The sequence below is a fragment of the Opisthorchis viverrini genome (genome assembly GCF_000715545.1).
Source record: "Opisthorchis viverrini unplaced genomic scaffold opera_v5_66, whole genome shotgun sequence".
NCBI classification, from domain to species: domain Eukaryota; kingdom Metazoa; phylum Platyhelminthes; class Trematoda; order Opisthorchiida; family Opisthorchiidae; genus Opisthorchis; species Opisthorchis viverrini.
The window spans coordinates 64373-83572 of record NW_008751723.1 but is presented as its reverse complement, the minus strand read 5'-3'; the positions used below and the strand labels follow the sequence as shown (position 1 = coordinate 83572).

The 19200-nt window shown below is 42.3% G+C and overlaps 1 protein-coding gene across 1 annotated transcript; it reads right to left on the bottom strand.

Moving 5' to 3' along the window:
* Nucleotides 1-2615: 2615 nt before the first annotated feature.
* T265_04179 (hypothetical protein) lies at nt 2616-12261 on the bottom strand (the record flags this gene model as incomplete). The annotated part of the gene is made up of 5 exons (XM_009168861.1): nt 2616-2762; nt 8375-8455; nt 10820-10900; nt 11316-11337; nt 12170-12261. The coding sequence occupies 5 exons, from the start codon at nt 12259-12261 to the stop codon at nt 2616-2618; spliced, it is 423 nt and encodes a 140-aa protein (XP_009167125.1).
* Nucleotides 12262-19200: the final 6939 nt, after the last annotated feature.

Here is a 19200-nt window from a genome sequence, read left to right as displayed (position 1 = left end):
CAAATATCGTAGCGACTGAAACATGAGGCGGCCTGGTGCAGCACATTCAGTTGCCTGAGAACATCATAAACGAGAGATTCAGCTGGGTTCCAGGTGGGTCTGTCGAAAGAACCAAATTAGTTTGCAGATGAGCGTATATTCGCTAAGTTTGTGATAATGTTTGATGGCAATGGAAGATTCCACCGGTGTCCAAGTTATCCAGCTGTTGATCGGAGTTGTACGTTCGCAAATCAAGGGAAGATAGAGGAAAGTTGCGGGGCCACAGCATGATTGTCATAGACAGTTGAGAGATGGGATAAAAAGGCGCTGTGTGCACACTGGGCATTGTGTCTGAAACTTTGGCCTGCCACCGTCATTCATCTGTAAATCGAATAAGCACTCACTTGTCATCATCAGCCGACACCATTTGTGTCGCTCACTGATTAGCTGCGGTCATGTGGAAACCGAGGTGCTCTCTCACATGCAGTGAATTTCAATAAAGGGTTATATCCTGGTAAACAAATGGGACAAATAAAGATCATGACTTTCAACACGCGGCCAATCTGTTGATGTAACATCCACTCATTCAGGCTTCGCGGTTGGCGCACATAAGTGACGATTGCAATTCCAATAAAAATCAGGTCTCACTTTGCCGGAAAACAGCTATAAAGCAAGAAATAACTGTTTGCTCCGTGAACTAGAATTCGACGAAATCGCATCCCGGTACCCGGACTTCGGATAAACAGGTTATGTCTACTGCATCATTGTGAAGGTTTGGCCCCCAACATCCAAAGCTGCCTACATTCTACTACCTGAAAAAAGTTTATCAAGATTGGGTTTCTACGCTTGCTTTCCGGTCACCCAAACCATTACCAAATGGCCATCAGCCCTGTTGTTCAAGGACAAACGGAATGGCACTAGAGAGTGTTTGCTACTTCACATATATCAACTCAACCATTCTTCCTAAAGTCCAGGCTAAGATGCAGTCACAACCTGCTTGGACAAAGATTACAGAGTGATTCTGCAACTGACGCGTGCATTAATCTGCAGACGAAGGCTCGAATCTAGCAATCTGCCATCCATTCGGTTTGTCCTTACGCTGGCGAAACTTAGTCAGTGTGTAGGTAAAACACTCGCATTGTTGCCTTAAAAAACATTCTCGAGTATGTCCTCAGGTTCGTCTCTCGGATGAAAAGTCCCACTTTTCCGTACCTTGACGTCAGTCAACCCTAGCAGCTATCCCAAAAAACTTCGGCTTCGATGACTTTGGCACGTTCTTCACCAGAGGTGCGCTTGCCTCTACACAATTCCAAGAACGGTGTTGTTGTCGATGTTGTCAACTGGGAACCTGGGTTAACGCTGTTAAGACCGAGGTCCGGATCTGCAGGCCATCTACGAAACGTGGCGTTGGAAACAACACCAGATCAATAGCTGAGACAGCCTTGGCACCGAGCCCCTTATCGTGGTAGCTGTGACCCGAGACATCCAAGCTAACTCATCCTCACCAGGACCAGTGCTCGAAACGACGAAACCTGAGTTTGGACAACATCTGAAGATCCAGACTCCATGCTGTCTATGGGGATTTTCTCATTTGATAGAGTGATACGAGTAGAAGTGGTCTGCCGCTTGTAAACTACTCGAGTAACCAAAGTTATAGGTTGAAGTTCACGTTGAAATTCACAGGGTTAAACCACTGATTTTGCAAAATCAATAAACTGGAGGATCGTGGACACTGCAGTACAGTTTGGGCACCATCTCCTATAGTTAATGACTTGTGAACCTCTGGGCATTTTAGCCCCATACATACTGCTACATGTGGTGATTTTATTGGCTGTTCTAAGTACGCAAGCCAGAGACCCAGAGAGCGTTGGTTTCAGCAAAGAAATGGGTATAAATACCTCGCTTTCGTTAATAAGTGGTTGTTACGTGTTTACATTCGCGGTTGATTTTTTTAGTCATTTCTAAGCAGGCTAAAAGCAGAGCACGAGGTTGTTGTCGCAAATACGACCAACAGCTAATGAGACGACAGTATCTTTATAGTCCAACCGGCGGGTACGATTTCTACACTAAAAAAAGCAACTTGATATAGGGTCTGGGGCTAAACTCAACCGCACTGGTGATTGTAACAGAACATATTCGGAAACTTTCAGGCATAAATGCTTGTCATGAAGATCCTGACTAGGATACAACAGTGGTATGCACAGCCTCACATTTACCAGCATAAACAAGGCAGTAGTCCAACAGATGGCTGGCCGCTGGGTAAGGGTAATACCTCCGGACTATGTTTCTGTTCGTACTTTCTCCATCAGATGAGTTCGGTTGCGATCAGTTACCCAAACCCACAATTTTCGAATAATCAAAATCCTCTGGCACTAGCGTCGTCAGACGTAATGGCTTCCAAAATAGCACTACCATCAGACTTGGTAAACCGGAGAAATCAGAAGAAAACGCTTTGAAAATAGTCCGCATGCACAATAACATCGATTTTTAAGGTGTACCTACCACTCGTGGAAACGCGGTCGACGAATTCATGGATAGGACGGAATGATACTATAAAAAATATACCCTTTGCTACTTCTTTTAACAGTGAATTAATAGCCTAAAAAGGTTCTTGTTAATTGTGTATTCGTAATGCACTACTCATAAGGTTGCTGAAACCTCTTCGACAACCCACGACCGGTTTCGCCATTCTCGGGGCTCATCAGGTAGGCGCAGCCCCCCCCCGCCGAGTTTACGTCAACCTTATGTTTTACTTGAAACCTACTTGCAGCACATTCAGTTGCCTGAAAACATGACAAACGAGAGATTCAGCTGGGTTCCAGTTGAGTCTCCCATCAAACAAAGTTGATATGTAAGTGAGTGTATTTCGGCAAGTTTTCCTTACTTCTTTATTCCTTTTTGCAAAGTATCAGGACAGGGACCGACCGGTTATCTGAGATTACCCTTGTGGTTGCAGAACACCGGTTGTCAGAATGATAGTTCGCGTCCTGTAGGTTGAGGTTAGCCTTTTCCTAGTGCAAATGAATGTATTCGCGGAAATCTGTTCAATTTGGGTTCATTGTTTAAAACGAGAGATTCAGCTGGGTTCCGGGTGAATCTCCTATCAAAACGAAACTGAGTGTATTTCGGCGACAGTTCGCGTTCTTATTCACTGGGTCATTCGGACATTTGCATTCTCTCCGGAATAAAATATTTGAAGCTGGGGCCTGCAATAGATTTATTTTACTATGACATGAGTTTAGCCAAAATTTACACCAATATCCTCGTGTACTTCACGGCCAAAGATGATAATGGTAAAAATATGGCCAAGTGGGATTTAAAAAGCGGAAGAGCAGGTTTGAGTAAAAATATTTGTGCAGTATTACAATTATTACAGAACCCTAGTAAATAACTGATAAGATTAGGAGTTTATGGGACAAACATCCCGGACAAACTTGTTGCAGTGCAATGTACGATGCTTAGAGTGAATGCATTAGTTTTTTCGGCGTCGCTCAATCTCCTCAGCCTTGCGCAAACCTTCCAGTAGGGAAACCAGGGTCGTTTACTCCTTTAACGCTATCTGGACTAAAAGTGTAATATATATGGTATGACAAAACAATACTAGCGCTCACTCAGCTCTTTTTAGAGTAATTAGTAAGCTGAGTGTCGTATGCTTTAAACACAGTGAGAGGTGAATCACAATCAATAATATATGAGCCAGAGTCTATGAACCTGCAGCTTCCCTTCCACGCTGACAAGTTACAATATTAATTTAGGGTATTCCAATCTCTTGTAGATAAACTCGCGCATTGGGCTTGCGTACTTACAATAGTTGATAAAATCACCACATGTAGCAGTATGTATAGGGCTAAAATGTCCAGAGGTTCACAGATCATTAAATATCGGAGATGGTGCCCAAACTACACTGCAGTGTCCACGGTCCTCCAATTATTGGTTTTGTGAGTTTCAACGTGAACTTCAACCCATAACTTTGGTTTCTCGAGTAATTTACAAGCAGCAGGCCACTGCTACTCTATCAACTGAGAAAATCTCCATATACAGTAGGAAAACTACTTTTCTTCCGAGTCTAGATCTTTAGATGTTATGCAAACTCAATTTTCGTCATTTCGAGCATAAACAGAAGTACATGAACTAGGAAATTCCGACACCAAAAGTGTAGGAAGCTTGTGCATAATCAGGCTTACCAAAAAACCTTATATGGATTGGTTTTCGCCGATAAGGCGGAAAATCTGCGTCAGACTTTAGTATTTCTGTGAAACAATATCTCATGCATCCCTTCATCTACGTGTTTACCACCTTCCTTCCGAACAGATGAAAGGATCTTGAAGACGCGCAGCTTGGTCAAGTCAGACGCAAAATTGTGTCAAGGTCACTGAAATACAATAACAAGGCACGCTCAGTTGCCAGCTATAAATCTTCCGCACCATCATTCAATATACCCTCCGCCGACGAGTGGAAAGTTTTGTGAACCTATTCAGCTGAACAAACTGCACTCGACAATTTTAGTCAGCCTATTTTATGTGGCTATACAACGAGGGCTGTAAAACAGACTCAACGTTGGTCACTTTAGTTACAGGATCACTAACAACAACAAGTTTTTACATCTGAACGTTTCTATTGTATTCAGTTCTGGACATGTTTCTGAAAAAAGGCGAAAAGAAGAAACGAAAGTGCTTCCTCAAATTTGAGACGAATGTTTAGAGTGAAAAAAACTATCCCTCGATTGAAAAATACCTGACTGAGACGATATCATTCAAACTGCATTTTTCCATGCAGGTTGGTTGCATGCACCGACCGGAAGATCTTATCTTGTGTAATCAAACCACAGGTTAAGTTATCCATACAGAGAAGCCATCGTTCTGAGCTATCTTTCAAAAGAGCACTAGAACAACGAATAGATCGCAGAATCCTCATTATGCTGTCATCTTTCTTATTAACATATTCAGCTCTTTTCCACCTATTTTGCTTAGGTTAGGTCACCATTCTCCTTGACGTTAGTGACTAACTCTTCCAGATTTAACAGGAAGATTTAGCTTTGTCCCAGAGTTTTGTCCTTTACACTAGGCTGTAATCGATGAGTAAGAATTTCACACTGCAGGCTCTTGGACTGGTTAGAGGTTGGCGCAGTCGTACACTTGAATTAACCCGTGGACACTGTCGAAGCCAAAAAGTTACTAGCTTCGTTATCTATGTTGAGGGTCTTTTCGATATCAGTAAGAGGCGGTCGATGCATCGACAGTGGACGATTGACTGATTGACTGTTTCGGCTGATTCATGGGAAATATATCTACAGTTCTTGATAAGTAAATGCATCCCATATTATTCACACTGACGCATGTCGGAATTAAAATGTCAGCATTTTTAGCCTTTACTGTGCTGAAGTTGACGTGCCTTCCTGGGCGTGAGCCTCAGTAACGTCGTTGACCATTACCGGTGATGACACCCGCGATGAGAATGACGATGACGACGACCGCTACAACTCTGCGTGCCCGCAAACTTTGTACCCTATCGCGGTACCCATCACACTGTTATCCATCTCGCATTCACAAGCATCCAATCGTCGCTGCTACTTGTCACATGTGACTGTTCATTGGTCCAGTTCTCTTATCGTCCAGATGCCGCAGCTGATAGACACGGTGTAATCGGCCAATCCAATCTCCCAAACAGACAAACCACGCAATCAATGTCCTGTTATCGCTCTATCTTGTAGAATTTCACCCCCTTTCGATTCGGTCCTTACATCCAAAGCGTTCCTCCCCTCCCCCTACACAGATCCAGGTGACTCTGCATAACGCTGATCGATGGCGCGACGATAATATGTTAGCTGTTTTGCTTATTTGTCTGCAATCGCTGAGTTGCTTCGAATCCTAACGTATTGGAAGACAGTGGTTACAGTAAACACTTCGGTCAATCGCGATTTGTCAGTATACTCAGACTGAAAGCTACCAGCTCAAAGATGACGTCTTCTGTCTGAAGGTAACTTGAACAACGATATGGGAGATAGTGGCACAAAAAGTTGCTCAAGTGAGCCAGTGTTTTGCACAGGTGAGTCCTCACTACCCGTCGTTATGTATTTTCTGCGTATCAGTGCAAGATGTCTTGACTGCACTTTGGTTGCCATTAGGTCCTTGGATTTGGCTATCAGTCAGTGTCATAACGATAGCATTTCGTTTGAATTGAGCGATCGATTATGGCTCAACCTTGGACAGTTGATGTAAAATGAGAGGAACACAGAATAAATAGAAGACCAGACAGAATGTGTTGGGATTAGATGTGACCTAAGTAACCTATCATGCTCCATATTTATTGCAGTCGATTTGAAAAAAAAAACAGAAACATCACAAACGAGAGCGATTCAGCTGGGTTCCAGGTGAGTCTCTCGAAAAACCAAATTTGATTTTAAATGAGTGTATAATTGCTAATTTCGTGCAATTTGGTTTTAAGTAAAACATAAGGTTGACGGAAACCGGGGACTGCGCTTACCTGATGAGCTCCAAAAAGGGTGAAACCGGTCGTAGGTTGTAAACGGATTTCCAGCAACCCTATGAGTTGTGTATTACAAAAACGCTCATTTTTTTGATCAACTACATTTATTATGAAAAAATGTTGTTAATTAGAAGTAATAATAAGAATGATAATAATAACCTAACTTTTTGGCTGACAATTTCGTAATCTGGAGTTTTCAGTTCTTCGAACAACGGCGTCTCACGGGAAACGGCCAAACCGATCTAATAAGTCTGTTTCTCTTTGGAGGGAGAAAGTTATCAGCACATACTTAAATACGCATCCGAACTTTTGATAACGATATGATTAAAATGGGGCTAGTGCAGAAACACTGTAACTCTCCCTTTTCAATTATGAAAACTAACGATCACTATCTATTTGTATGGCTGTTTTTGTAGAGAACATGAAAACTCTTGAAGCAACACTACTTATGACGTTATAAGAAACTCTTCGATAGTCCACGAGCGTTCTCACCTTTCGTTGGACTCATTAAGCAGGCACACTCCCCAAGTTCCTGCTTCGCGAACAGCGTACCATTCGGGTTCATGTAAGAAATTCAGAAAATATGTCTACCTGATGAGCCTCGAGTTGAGCTAAAGCGTTTGTGGGCTGTCAAACAGTTTTTCATCAACTTTATGTGTTGTGTACCCTCAGGAAACCATAACGCGATATTCCGAGGATGGAAAAATAAGATTGTCTCTTTGCATCACATTGAGTTGAACAATACCATAAACGAGAGCTACACTTGGGATTCAACTGAGTTCACCGTTAAGAACGAATTAGTCTTTAAATCAGTGTACCTCGCGGACAGGACAGGTCCTTTTCCACTGAAGATTACCAAACAGCAGGGGGCGTAACATTTTTGCGCATAAGCTTACTGTTTATTGCGTTCGAATTGAATGAATAAAATGCTACTTGGTTACTCTGGGTTGTAGCAAGCTACAGCGATGGAGGGAGAACAGGGCAAGAACAGTGCAACATAGTGACTCGGGTATAAAAATAGATTTTGCATACGTTTCATCCAAAAACCCAAAACTGGGGCTCCAGCCGTCCACGGAGAGTAGGGAAGCGTGCAGGTAGCGCTTGATATGGACATCAATTATGCCAAGAACGCAGTTCAAAGGCAAATACTGGAGATAAAAGTCACCTGAATAGTGGAACTAACATTGTAGGAGTTCAAGCTGTCCCTAAATTTGTCAAACCAGGAGATGATAAAAATGGTCTTTTCTTATGAAACACCGATCTTCACATGCGCTCTCTATGGTGGAAAAAACACATCAGAATTATAAGTTGGCTCAGATAACCCTCGGACGCTGTCCCAACCGGCACTTCATGAAACTAATTTTATAAGTACGAGTTTCCTGAAAGCTGCACTGCCTAGAAATTACAATGAGTAAGCCCGATTTTTATAGCTGTAGGGGAAGAATGTACAAATGTGATGTTCCTATACCTTGTTCTAAAGAGAATGGGAATGAGTTATAAACAGTTTGTAATAGATTTAGGAAGGGCTGTAGTCTCAAAGACGTGAAGAATCGTACTGCAGTAAAAGGATAGGCAGAAATCTTTGCAGGGGTGGTGGAAAAAGATCAGCTTGAACCAAAAATCACAACAGAATAAGCGCGAACATCTACTGAAAGCGTCCTGTGTTTTAATTTGTCTGTTCTCTGAGTGCTTATTCCTACTTAACACCCGTCAAATGCAAGTGTCGTTCGATTCACCCAACAACATGACAATGACACCATCCAAATGTATTTCCGGCAACTTAGAAGAGCTTAAAATTGTCGCTTTTCCCATCATACCAATTAGCGTTTATTCAATTGTACAGAGAACTACTACCAAAGTAGCGAAATACACTCATTTGCAAACTAATTTGGTTTTGCGAGAAACTCACCTGGAACCCAGCTGAATCTCTGGTTTGTAGTGTTTCCAGACAACTGAATGTGCTGCACCAGGCCGCCTCATGTTTCAAACGCTACGATATTCGAGATATAGCGATACATGTATGTTCATAATGCACCACTCACAAGGTTGCTGAAAAATCGTCGACAGCCCACGACCGGTTTCACCCTTCTTGGGGCTCATCAGATAGGCGCAGTCCCCGAGTTTCCGTCAACCTTCTGTTTTTATTTGAAACCAAATTTCACCAAATTAGCGAACTATACTCATTTGCAGACAAATCTGGTTTTGCGAGAGATTCACCTGGAACCCAGATGAATATCTCGTTTTTGGCGTTTCTAGTACTCTTCCCTACATGTTTATTCTGCAACTAAGCACACTTCCAAGAAGAATTTGACTAGTGTTTATGATGAGCGCTTCTTGATATCTCAAACCATCATACTAGTGAGCATTCGCCACCGTATTGAATCCTGGTTAATTACTATACTAACCGATGTGCCATTTTTCATCCCCCTGGAGAATAAACTCTTAAAGTGTCTCTGGCCATAATTTACCCTATTGTGGTCCTTCTCTCCTAATGACGCTTATTCAAAAGAAGACATTTGTAGTCCGAAAGTTTTCTAGGCAACCTGTCAAACAGTGAATTTGAGAACCGTTGTTGTCAGTTATGCTCATAATAGCATTTAATCTAAGGATTTTTGGAGTCTCAAAAGTGTCGACTGGTTTGCAGCTTTGGTGTAAAGCCGATACTAATTTCCTAACTCATGGATACTTCTGAATACCTGCATTTTTATGGAGGGAGAAAGTTATCAGCACATACTTAAATACGCATCCGAACTTTTGATAACGATATGATTAAAATGGGGCTAGTGCAGAAACACTGTAACTCTCCCTTTTCAAATATGAAAACTAACGATCACTATCTATTTGTATGGCTGTTTTTGTAGAGAACATGAAAACTCTTGAAGCAACACTACTTATGACGTTATAAGAAACTCTTCGATAGTCCACGAGCGTTCTCACCTTTCGTTGGACTCATTAAGCAGGCACACTCCCCAAGTTCCTGCTTCGCGAACAGCGTACCATTCGGGTTCATGTAAGAAATTCAGAAAATATGTCTACCTGATGAGCCTCGAGTTGAGCTAAAGCGTTTGTGGGCTGTCAAACAGTTTTTCATCAACTTTATGTGTTGTGTACCCTCAGGAAACCATAACGCGATATTCCGAGGATGGAAAAATAAGATTGTCTCTTTGCATCACATTGAGTTGAACAATACCATAAACGAGAGCTACACTTGGGATTCAACTGAGTTCACCGTTAAGAACGAATTAGTCTTTAAATCAGTGTACCTCGCGGACAGGACAGGTCCTTTTCCACTGAAGATTACCAAACAGCAGGGGGCGTAACATTTTTGCGCATAAGCTTACTGTTTATTGCGTTCGAATTGAATGAATAAAATGCTACTTGGTTACTCTGGGTTGTAGCAAGCTACAGCGATGGAGGGAGAACAGGGCAAGAACAGTGCAACATAGTGACTCGGGTATAAAAATAGATTTTGCATACGTTTCATCCAAAAACCCAAAACTGGGGCTCCAGCCGTCCACGGAGAGTAGGGAAGCGTGCAGGTAGCGCTTGATATGGACATCAATTATGCCAAGAACGCAGTTCAAAGGCAAATACTGGAGATAAAAGTCACCTGAATAGTGGAACTAACATTGTAGGAGTTCAAGCTGTCCCTAAATTTGTCAAACCAGGAGATGATAAAAATGGTCTTTTCTTATGAAACACCGATCTTCACATGCGCTCTCTATGGTGGAAAAAACACATCAGAATTATAAGTTGGCTCAGATAACCCTCGGACGCTGTCCCAACCGGCACTTCATGAAACTAATTTTATAAGTACGAGTTTCCTGAAAGCTGCACTGCCTAGAAATTACAATGAGTAAGCCCGATTTTTATAGCTGTAGGGGAAGAATGTACAAATGTGATGTTCCTATACCTTGTTCTAAAGAGAATGGGAATGAGTTATAAACAGTTTGTAATAGATTTAGGAAGGGCTGTAGTCTCAAAGACGTGAAGAATCGTACTGCAGTAAAAGGATAGGCAGAAATCTTTGCAGGGGTGGTGGAAAAAGATCAGCTTGAACCAAAAATCACAACAGAATAAGCGCGAACATCTACTGAAAGCGTCCTGTGTTTTAATTTGTCTGTTCTCTGAGTGCTTATTCCTACTTAACACCCGTCAAATGCAAGTGTCGTTCGATTCACCCAACAACATGACAATGACACCATCCAAATGTATTTCCGGCAACTTAGAAGAGCTTAAAATTGTCGCTTTTCCCATCATACCAATTAGCGTTTATTCAATTGTACAGAGAACTACTACCAAAGTAGCGAAATACACTCATTTGCAAACTAATTTGGTTTTGCGAGAAACTCACCTGGAACCCAGCTGAATCTCTGGTTTGTAGTGTTTCCAGACAACTGAATGTGCTGCACCAGGCCGCCTCATGTTTCAAACGCTACGATATTCGAGATATAGCGATACATGTATGTTCATAATGCACCACTCACAAGGTTGCTGAAAAATCGTCGACAGCCCACGACCGGTTTCACCCTTCTTGGGGCTCATCAGATAGGCGCAGTCCCCGAGTTTCCGTCAACCTTCTGTTTTTATTTGAAACCAAATTTCACCAAATTAGCGAACTATACTCATTTGCAGACAAATCTGGTTTTGCGAGAGATTCACCTGGAACCCAGATGAATATCTCGTTTTTGGCGTTTCCAGTACTCTTCCCTACATGTTTATTCTGCAACTAAGCACACTTCCAAGAAGAATTTGACTAGTGTTTATGATGAGCGCTTCTGATATCTCAGAACCATCATACTAGTGAGCATTCGCCACCGTATTGAATCCTGGTTAATTACTATACTAACCGATGTGCCATTTTTCATCCCCCTGGAGAATAAACTCTTAAAGTGTCTCTGGCCATAATTTACCCTATTGTGGTCCTTCTCTCCTAATGACGCTTATTCAAAAGAAGACATTTGTAGTCCGAAAGTTTTCTAGGCAACCTGTCAAACAGTGAATTTGAGAACCGTTGTTGTCAGTTATGCTCATAATAGCATTTAATCTAAGGATTTTTGGAGTCTCAAAAGTGTCGACTGGTTTGCAGCTTTGGTGTAAAGCCGATACTAATTTCCTAACTCATGGATACTTCTGAATACCTGCATTTCTATTTCTTAGTCTTACTTTATTTCCACCCCCTATGCTTCTTATAGCTTTAAACCGTGCACACATATCGTTCACTGCTCTAGTACGGACAGTTTGTAGGCACCCCCCAATGCATGGCATTTCTATGTTTAACCTTTATAGACGTAGAGTTGTTCTCGTACATTAAAATTCTACTGCTTTGGGGGCTGGTAGTTCGTGAACCTTTTGACTTGATAAAGATAACCGGATTTACTCGTTGCCACTTTTACTCCCAGAAGAGGTTCATGTATCACCTGAACCCACCCACTTAACTCCGCACTGACGATATCACCTCAACAGGTGGCAAAATAATTTTGCGGTCCATCTGTCAAGCTTGCCCAAAGAGCGAAGGTTATTGAGCTGAACGCTCGAATTTGTAAGATCCACTCTCATGAATCCTTCATGCATTTCCAAATTCAAACTAACTGATGACGTTCCTCATCTGCTGATCTGCGTCATAAGTTGATAACGTTTTGGCTATTTATCTCTTTTGGATGCTAACATGTCTCAGGATTTTTTCATAAAGAAAACTACTCACAAGGTTGCTGGAAACTCTTCTACAGCCCACGACCGGTTTCGCCCTTCTTGGGTCTCATCAGGTAGGCGCAGTTTTCGAGTTTCGGTCAACATTGTGTTCTACTTGAACCCAAATTGGACTGTTTTCGAGAAATACACTCATTTGAAAATCAACTTGGTTTTCACGAGAGACCCAACTGAATCTCTGGTTTATGATATTCTACAACTGAATGTGCTGAACACAGGCCGCCTCGGGATGCAGTTGGCACTATATTAGAGATGTGTCTCAGGATCATCCATTGAAGTGTTGGCAAAAATAGTGATATGATCCAAGGGACTCTTCAAGTGCCTCAACAGAATCATGAGGATGATCTTACGTAAAGATAAGCTGAGGGTTGTGCAACCAGCCGGCTTTCAAACTAAAGATCCTCCAGAAAACCGATCGGTAGAAAGCAATTTCTGAACTACGTATACAGCTGTTCTTGAGTGAGTTTTACTTACTTTCAAAATATGGGGTCAGAAATCTTAGCTGAGATCAAATGAGCAGAAGAGAATGTTAGTGATACGACAAGTAATTCAATAAAGCCTAGTTAGAGGATGATTCTTTCGCAAAGCAAAGTACTTGGTCCTTTCGCAGAAGGCAGGAAGTAGCCTTCAAACCCAGAATAGTAGAATAATGTCATTCATCTGACATTCAGTTGATTTCCCGTTCTTCCGGTGAATGTTATCCAACCAACTACATTTGTTGTTCTCCGCACACGTTACTTCTCCTCAACTTCAGTAGCTGCTTTCCAAATTATTTTGAGCTCGTGATCTCTCGGTGGGTCCCACGACATATTTACTTCCCTGTGCGAACTCCTTCGATACTGTGCAATGGGAAATTTCCATTGGAATTGTGAATCCATGTAGTCAGCAGAAGGCTAACAAAGGGAGTAAATAGTTACCCCTCATTTGTGGATTTAAGTCAGCAGCACAACTGTGAGGTGTTATTGAATATGGTTGTAATATTTAATACTGATGAGTAGTTGCGGGATTTCGGTTCTTGTATTCACATTACTCTCGTTGAAATATCCCCCAATGATGAAATACAGTGATTTTCAAATTAAGTAAGTGTTGAGCGGAGACTCAAATGAATCTCTTGTTCAAGTATGAATCTGCTGCACGAAGCCTGCCTCAAGTTTCAGTTGGCAAGATATTCGAGATACCGCAGTATATTTTCTTAAGCTGTTTTTTGTGTCACGATAATTTTATCCAACATGTTGAATGTGATGCGATTGAAAAAAAGGTGCACATTCACTTCAAGAATACAATGAACGAGTGATTCATTTGAGCCTGTCGTTGTCAGCAACGTAATTCGCAAATGATTGTATTCAGTGAATCGTGTACAACCCTCTGTTCGAGTAGAACTCGGGGACCAGGCTCGCCTGTTGAACCCCAAGAAGGGTGAAACCAGTAGTGAAGTATCAAAGAGGGTTTAGCGATCTCCAGCTTGATGCGTTATGCCAGGCAAATCACCCACCTGCTTAGATCATGCATGCTAACAAGCCCGCTATTCAGGGTCAGTATACCTGTGTGTAGGGTCAATGGCAGTTTTCACGTGCTGACAGCTCGCCCCTGTTCTCATCATGGTTACTGTTTCAAAAGAAACTTTATGCTAACTCCCTCTTGATCGACCTCCATATCGAGTGGATCAAATCAACTGCGTGCAGTTTAGTATTCAGGAAACCTGGAGTCAGCACCGATTGGGTGGACCCTAAGAATGGCTAGATGGCCCGAATGGTAAGATCGTGAATTTGCTGGCCGGAAGGTCTGTGTTTCGAACCCGACCTCTGCCACTCGACTTCCCCTGTCTAGGCTTGGGTAACCTGGCACTATCCAAGCCCTCGTGCAACCTTCAGGTGGCGTAGCAGTTAGGCGCCGGAAGGATGCTACAGCTGAAAGAATGGCCAAACCGGTGTGGGGTTTTCGAAGAGCTGTTAGCACACTCCAGACATGTTTCTTTTATCGTATTTCAGTTTATGTTGACCACAGAATGATATTCTCTCATTTACATTAGTATTACATTGGATGCCTTTTATCATCAAGCTTTGTAGTGCTTGCGTATTCAGTCTGAACGGTACAGATGAATTCCTAGGCATTCTACTGAAATTGTTGGCTTAATCCCACACATGACATTCCTCTTGGAATACAGTGATACAGTGTGAAGGAAACGAGCACGAGTAACCTGTTCCATAAGTCTTTTATCTTCTGGAAAACACGCCGAGGAACAAGCTTTTCGGAGAGAGGTCCCTTCAGAGAGAGGGAGAGAGAATATGCTAGAAACTAATGTTTGACAACTTGACCCTTGGATTTTTTGCTAGAGACAGGTCAACTGGATGCTGGTAGATGCTGAAGATGGAGTTTAATGAGAACGACTATTTGTTCATCTCCATGAAAGTTTACGCGAAAAATAGGTACTGTAGTTACTATCCCGGCATCAAGTACATTCTGTTGTAAGAAAAAGAAGTGATCTTTGTGGGGTGAGGATGATTTTCAATCAAGGGACAAGCTTTCCCAAAAAAATGAGCGCTTTACCTCATTCTTCTTGTTACTTTACATAATTTGCCGAAACACTATCTTTTCCACGCACTTAGCATGTGATGAAATTCCCAAAAAGCACTCATTCGGGATCTACGGTGAACAAAACTGCTGGTTTGTATTGTGAGTAATACATCCATCAACATATATAGAGTTTTGTAAGCCAACATATTTCGGCATGGTCTAGAATATCAGCCGCAAGGGTAGAACACCAACCAACCATTCGTAACTAAGTCCCTACCCATACTGGCATTCTGACGAGATTTGTCATGCACCTGTTCTCCACACCTCACTTTTTGTTTGCTTTCAAGAAATATTCGTCTTTTTCCCTTGGCCATCATCTAGTTTCACATTAGAAACAGGGACCTCTTCTTTACAAGTTATCAGATAGCTACAGTCATGTGTCACACTGCGAGACCATCACGTGCCTTCCCTTGGACGGATAACTGTTTCACTGACTGGCTCGCCGTACATGTAAGCTATCGCTTCCCCAAATTTTAACTTTTAAAAAGCATGATTGCGAGCAAACCCAAGCACGAGTGGATCAAATTACCTACGTCGCCACCATGCCACACTCGTTCAACCATAGTACCACTTAGTTCTGACACATGATATGGAAGCAGGTTGCATCCGCTCTGCAGATTTGCACACAGGTTTGTAAAAAGCCTAATTTTGTCGGGCTGCTTGCGGATGCGCAGCGGAAAATCGTTGGATCGCAAAGGCTTCTGTCGTTTATGGAAGTCATAAATTAGCACACCCAGTCCTCGTTTTGAACGGTTACGGCGGTAATCAACACCTAAAGCGTTTGCATACGACACCTCCAGCACATGATCTCACCTTAACCACGTCCCTCAGTTCCTCAGATAAGTGGTAGAATCCCTTGTCTCCTCATCCCTGTTGAATCAAATTCGGTGCACACTTCATTGAACGACAGGAATTTGCAGCAGCGAATCCCGGTGACTTCCCATTAGATAACTGTGTATTTGCCATAGGGTGTTATGAGTTGTCATACTGGCATCATGTAAGCCGGCATTGCCTGCCTCTCGATTATGTTGTTTGGCAGAAGCGTAGATGTCTCATCATGACCCACCAGATCATTCGAATGTACTGAAGGGCAGATGATGGATTTCCAAACAAAGACAACACCATATACGCTTTTAGTCGTACAGGTAGAGTTTGAAGGCCATTGTGTATGTTTTCGAGTTACGTGTGAGTAGATCAGCTACTTGCAGGTGGACCTTGAATACGTTAACCATAATTAAATGTCACTTGCTAGATGAAGGTTATCTACTACAATGTTGTACGAGCAATGTAAGAGGAAACGTTCACAACTCAGCTGGATAACGTTCCTCACGAATGGATTTGTAATTTTGCAGATGTGGAGGGAAACTGCAAATGGACTGACTGCTGAAAGACGAATGACCGCAGAAGACATCATTATGGTAAGCATTCTAAAACGAATACCAAAAGTGATTGGCTTGAGGTGAATCGCTCAGCTTCCGTAGTCCTCAGCAGAACCAACTATCTCCATCTTGCTCGTACTCTTTGTCGACTAATCACCATAGTGCCTGTGGACAGTCATCGTATTTTTGTCCCATTGCCTTCGGGTGTTCACATTTCGTCCCAGACTGTCCAAGCCTAAGCTAACTGGTTTTGCCTATAAGTGAGCATTCTGCAATGCACACCGGTGATTAAATCGTGCACACGATTAATAAATACCATGGGCATGTCTCCATCTGATGAATATATCTCGAGTTACTTCCTGCTACCACCCTGTAATCCCCCCTGTATGTACTTTGCAGTACCTTGTCCAAAAAAATACTAGTTTGTCCCTGTTAATACTAATTTAATAAGTGACTAAACTTCACTTACGCACAACTTGGCGTTCAAATAGAAATAAGATTGATGGGAACTCTAAGACTATGCTTACCTGGTGAGCCACAGGAAAGTTGAAACCCACGGTGGGCAGTCAAGGATTTTGAATCAGTTTTATCACCAGCCCTGTAATAAGCTCATATGTTCCCGCTTTCAAAAATTGGTTTGGTTTCGAGAGGTCCTTTAAATCCGTAAATGATGATACACTGGCACCGAGAGTGAATCAATATTAAGACAAACCATTAGCCTGAAACATAAATCGCTCCAGACTATATTCGACAATAAATTCTCACATACGCGTATCGCGAAGAAAATACACAGAATGAAGCGGGACATAATGGTACGGAGCATTTCTGCGGTTTCCAAATTAGACAAGGCATTTTGCCTTTCACTTTAACGACTGAATCTAATGAAAACCAACTTGAAGTGTCATCTGCTTATTAAAGACAATAAGCGGTAGTGAGTGGCTTCTTCAGACAAATTTGAAGATGTCTGGAAAAAAACACCCAAATAGTTACTGCGAAAGACAAGACGAATTTAAATGTGTCTGGAAGGATAATATTGATGTGTTTATAGATGGGGGAATGAGAATCTTCAGTTGAACAATGAGTAACTTACATCCAGATGATTTTTGGGATGTCTCCTGTCATCTCCGGCGATGAGGTTGGTTGACTGGTCTCGTGGGATTTGGGCTATAAACCACATTGACTGTCCTTCCTAGCAAGCCCGAGAATCGATGTGGTGTCACAACCATTACGTGTCGAACACGAGTGCAGTGGGCTGTCTTTTGGGATAGGAGTCAGGGTCACATGAGCCAGACTAATCCCGTGGCAGACGGATGCCGAAAGACGTGGAAATTAGCAAGTGACGAAGGCCATGTTGATATTTTTGTCAGTGTGGCCATATGGCACACATTTCATTTCTTCAGTCTCTTACTTGGCTCTGAGGGGTTTCTGGATTCTGATCAGGAAAACAAATTCGTGTCGTTCTCACTCAAAATACGCTCGTAAGTACGAAATTAATGGAGAGCAGTTGCCTGGGGTTAAATACTTGGCAGAATTTGTCCGGGAAACAAATAGTGGTTTGAAGATCGAATCCTGCAAGCAGCACGCCATTTGATACCACCAGAATTCTCCGTAATTACTGGCGATTATACGAATGGTACTGGGCTTGTGAAAAAACCGCGGTAGCAGCATCTCTTAACTTGACTTAGCAAGTGTATGTGGCGTCAAATGACCAGGCCATCCATCGCAATGGCCTCGGATTTAGGCGATCAGATATTAGTTACTTGGTTACCCCACCTAGCATAAGTTAATTTTTCTACTGTACATAGTAAGTTAACATCAGAAATTCTTGTCGATAAGCAAATTAGTTGCGAACTAATGTTTATTGATTAGTATGTCCCGAGCTTGCAGGGCTTGATATGGCCGCTAGTATGTGCACCAAATACCTATCGACATTCGTGCCTTACATTCTGATTAAACGGAGTGCTATCTTCACGGGAGAATTAAACTTTACTGATACAGGTGTTTTTGATATCTGGGTGCAATTTCTCGCAGACCGCGAGCGATATAGAGACATAATGCATACCTCGAAATACATACTCATCTGTTGCAAGACAGTTATTCCAAACTGAGTTATGCCATGGTCCACAAAGCACCTCCTCGTCAATCCTGGTATATCTGACTGCTTTCCCCGAGCCCAACAACTTGGTATCGAAAAAAGACTCACCGACTAGGAACACAACAGCTTTATCGGAAACAAGCGGGTGCGCGTAAGCACAGCGGCCTCGCGCTGTATTTTTAAGGACACCGTTTGGCCTTGATCCAGAGCTGTTTTGCACATATTTTGAAGGGTAGTGTCTGATATCAATCCAAGGCTCTCTGATCGGCGTTTAGTGAAGATTGAGGGTTTCAGTAGGCTCGTATGTTCTGGGATGATCTTCAAGAACCTGACCTTCCTGGCATTTCCTATCATTACAGAATAAATTGAATACAAAACAAGCTTACAGGTTTCAACCACTTCCATAAGTCTAGTCTAAAACGGAAAACTCGTTAAAAGTCCCCGAAAGGGGTGATTGAATCCGTCAAATTCCTCACTAAAGGCAAAGAAATTGATGAAAAAAACTTATGTACTGGCAGAGTGCGCATCGATTCCGGGCTATAAAGTTATAATTCAACAGCTGAGATGACGGAGGTGATATATAGTGAAAGCTACAAGCAGATGATAGATGAAAGTACTACACACAACGTGGTTATTGCGAGAAGTCACATGTGTGTAGGTGTGTTCTATTCTGGCCTTACCAAGGTGTGTCGGGTCGTTCATAACACACGCAGACTGCTCATTTCAAGATTTATTGGGGCATTTCCTAACGCCTCCTGGTTATGTTCTCTCAATTTGGATACCAATTACAAACTATTAAAGCATGAGCATGGTGAGTGAGAATGATACAAGCTATTGACAGAAATTCATCCAGTAGTCTAGATTGCCTCAGTTGGTAAGTGATTAGCAGTTGTGAATACGCTCAGATATACATTTATTTCATCCAGTTATCTCGCAGAAATCCTAGAAGCCAACCTTTACCGGATCTGAATCGGTACT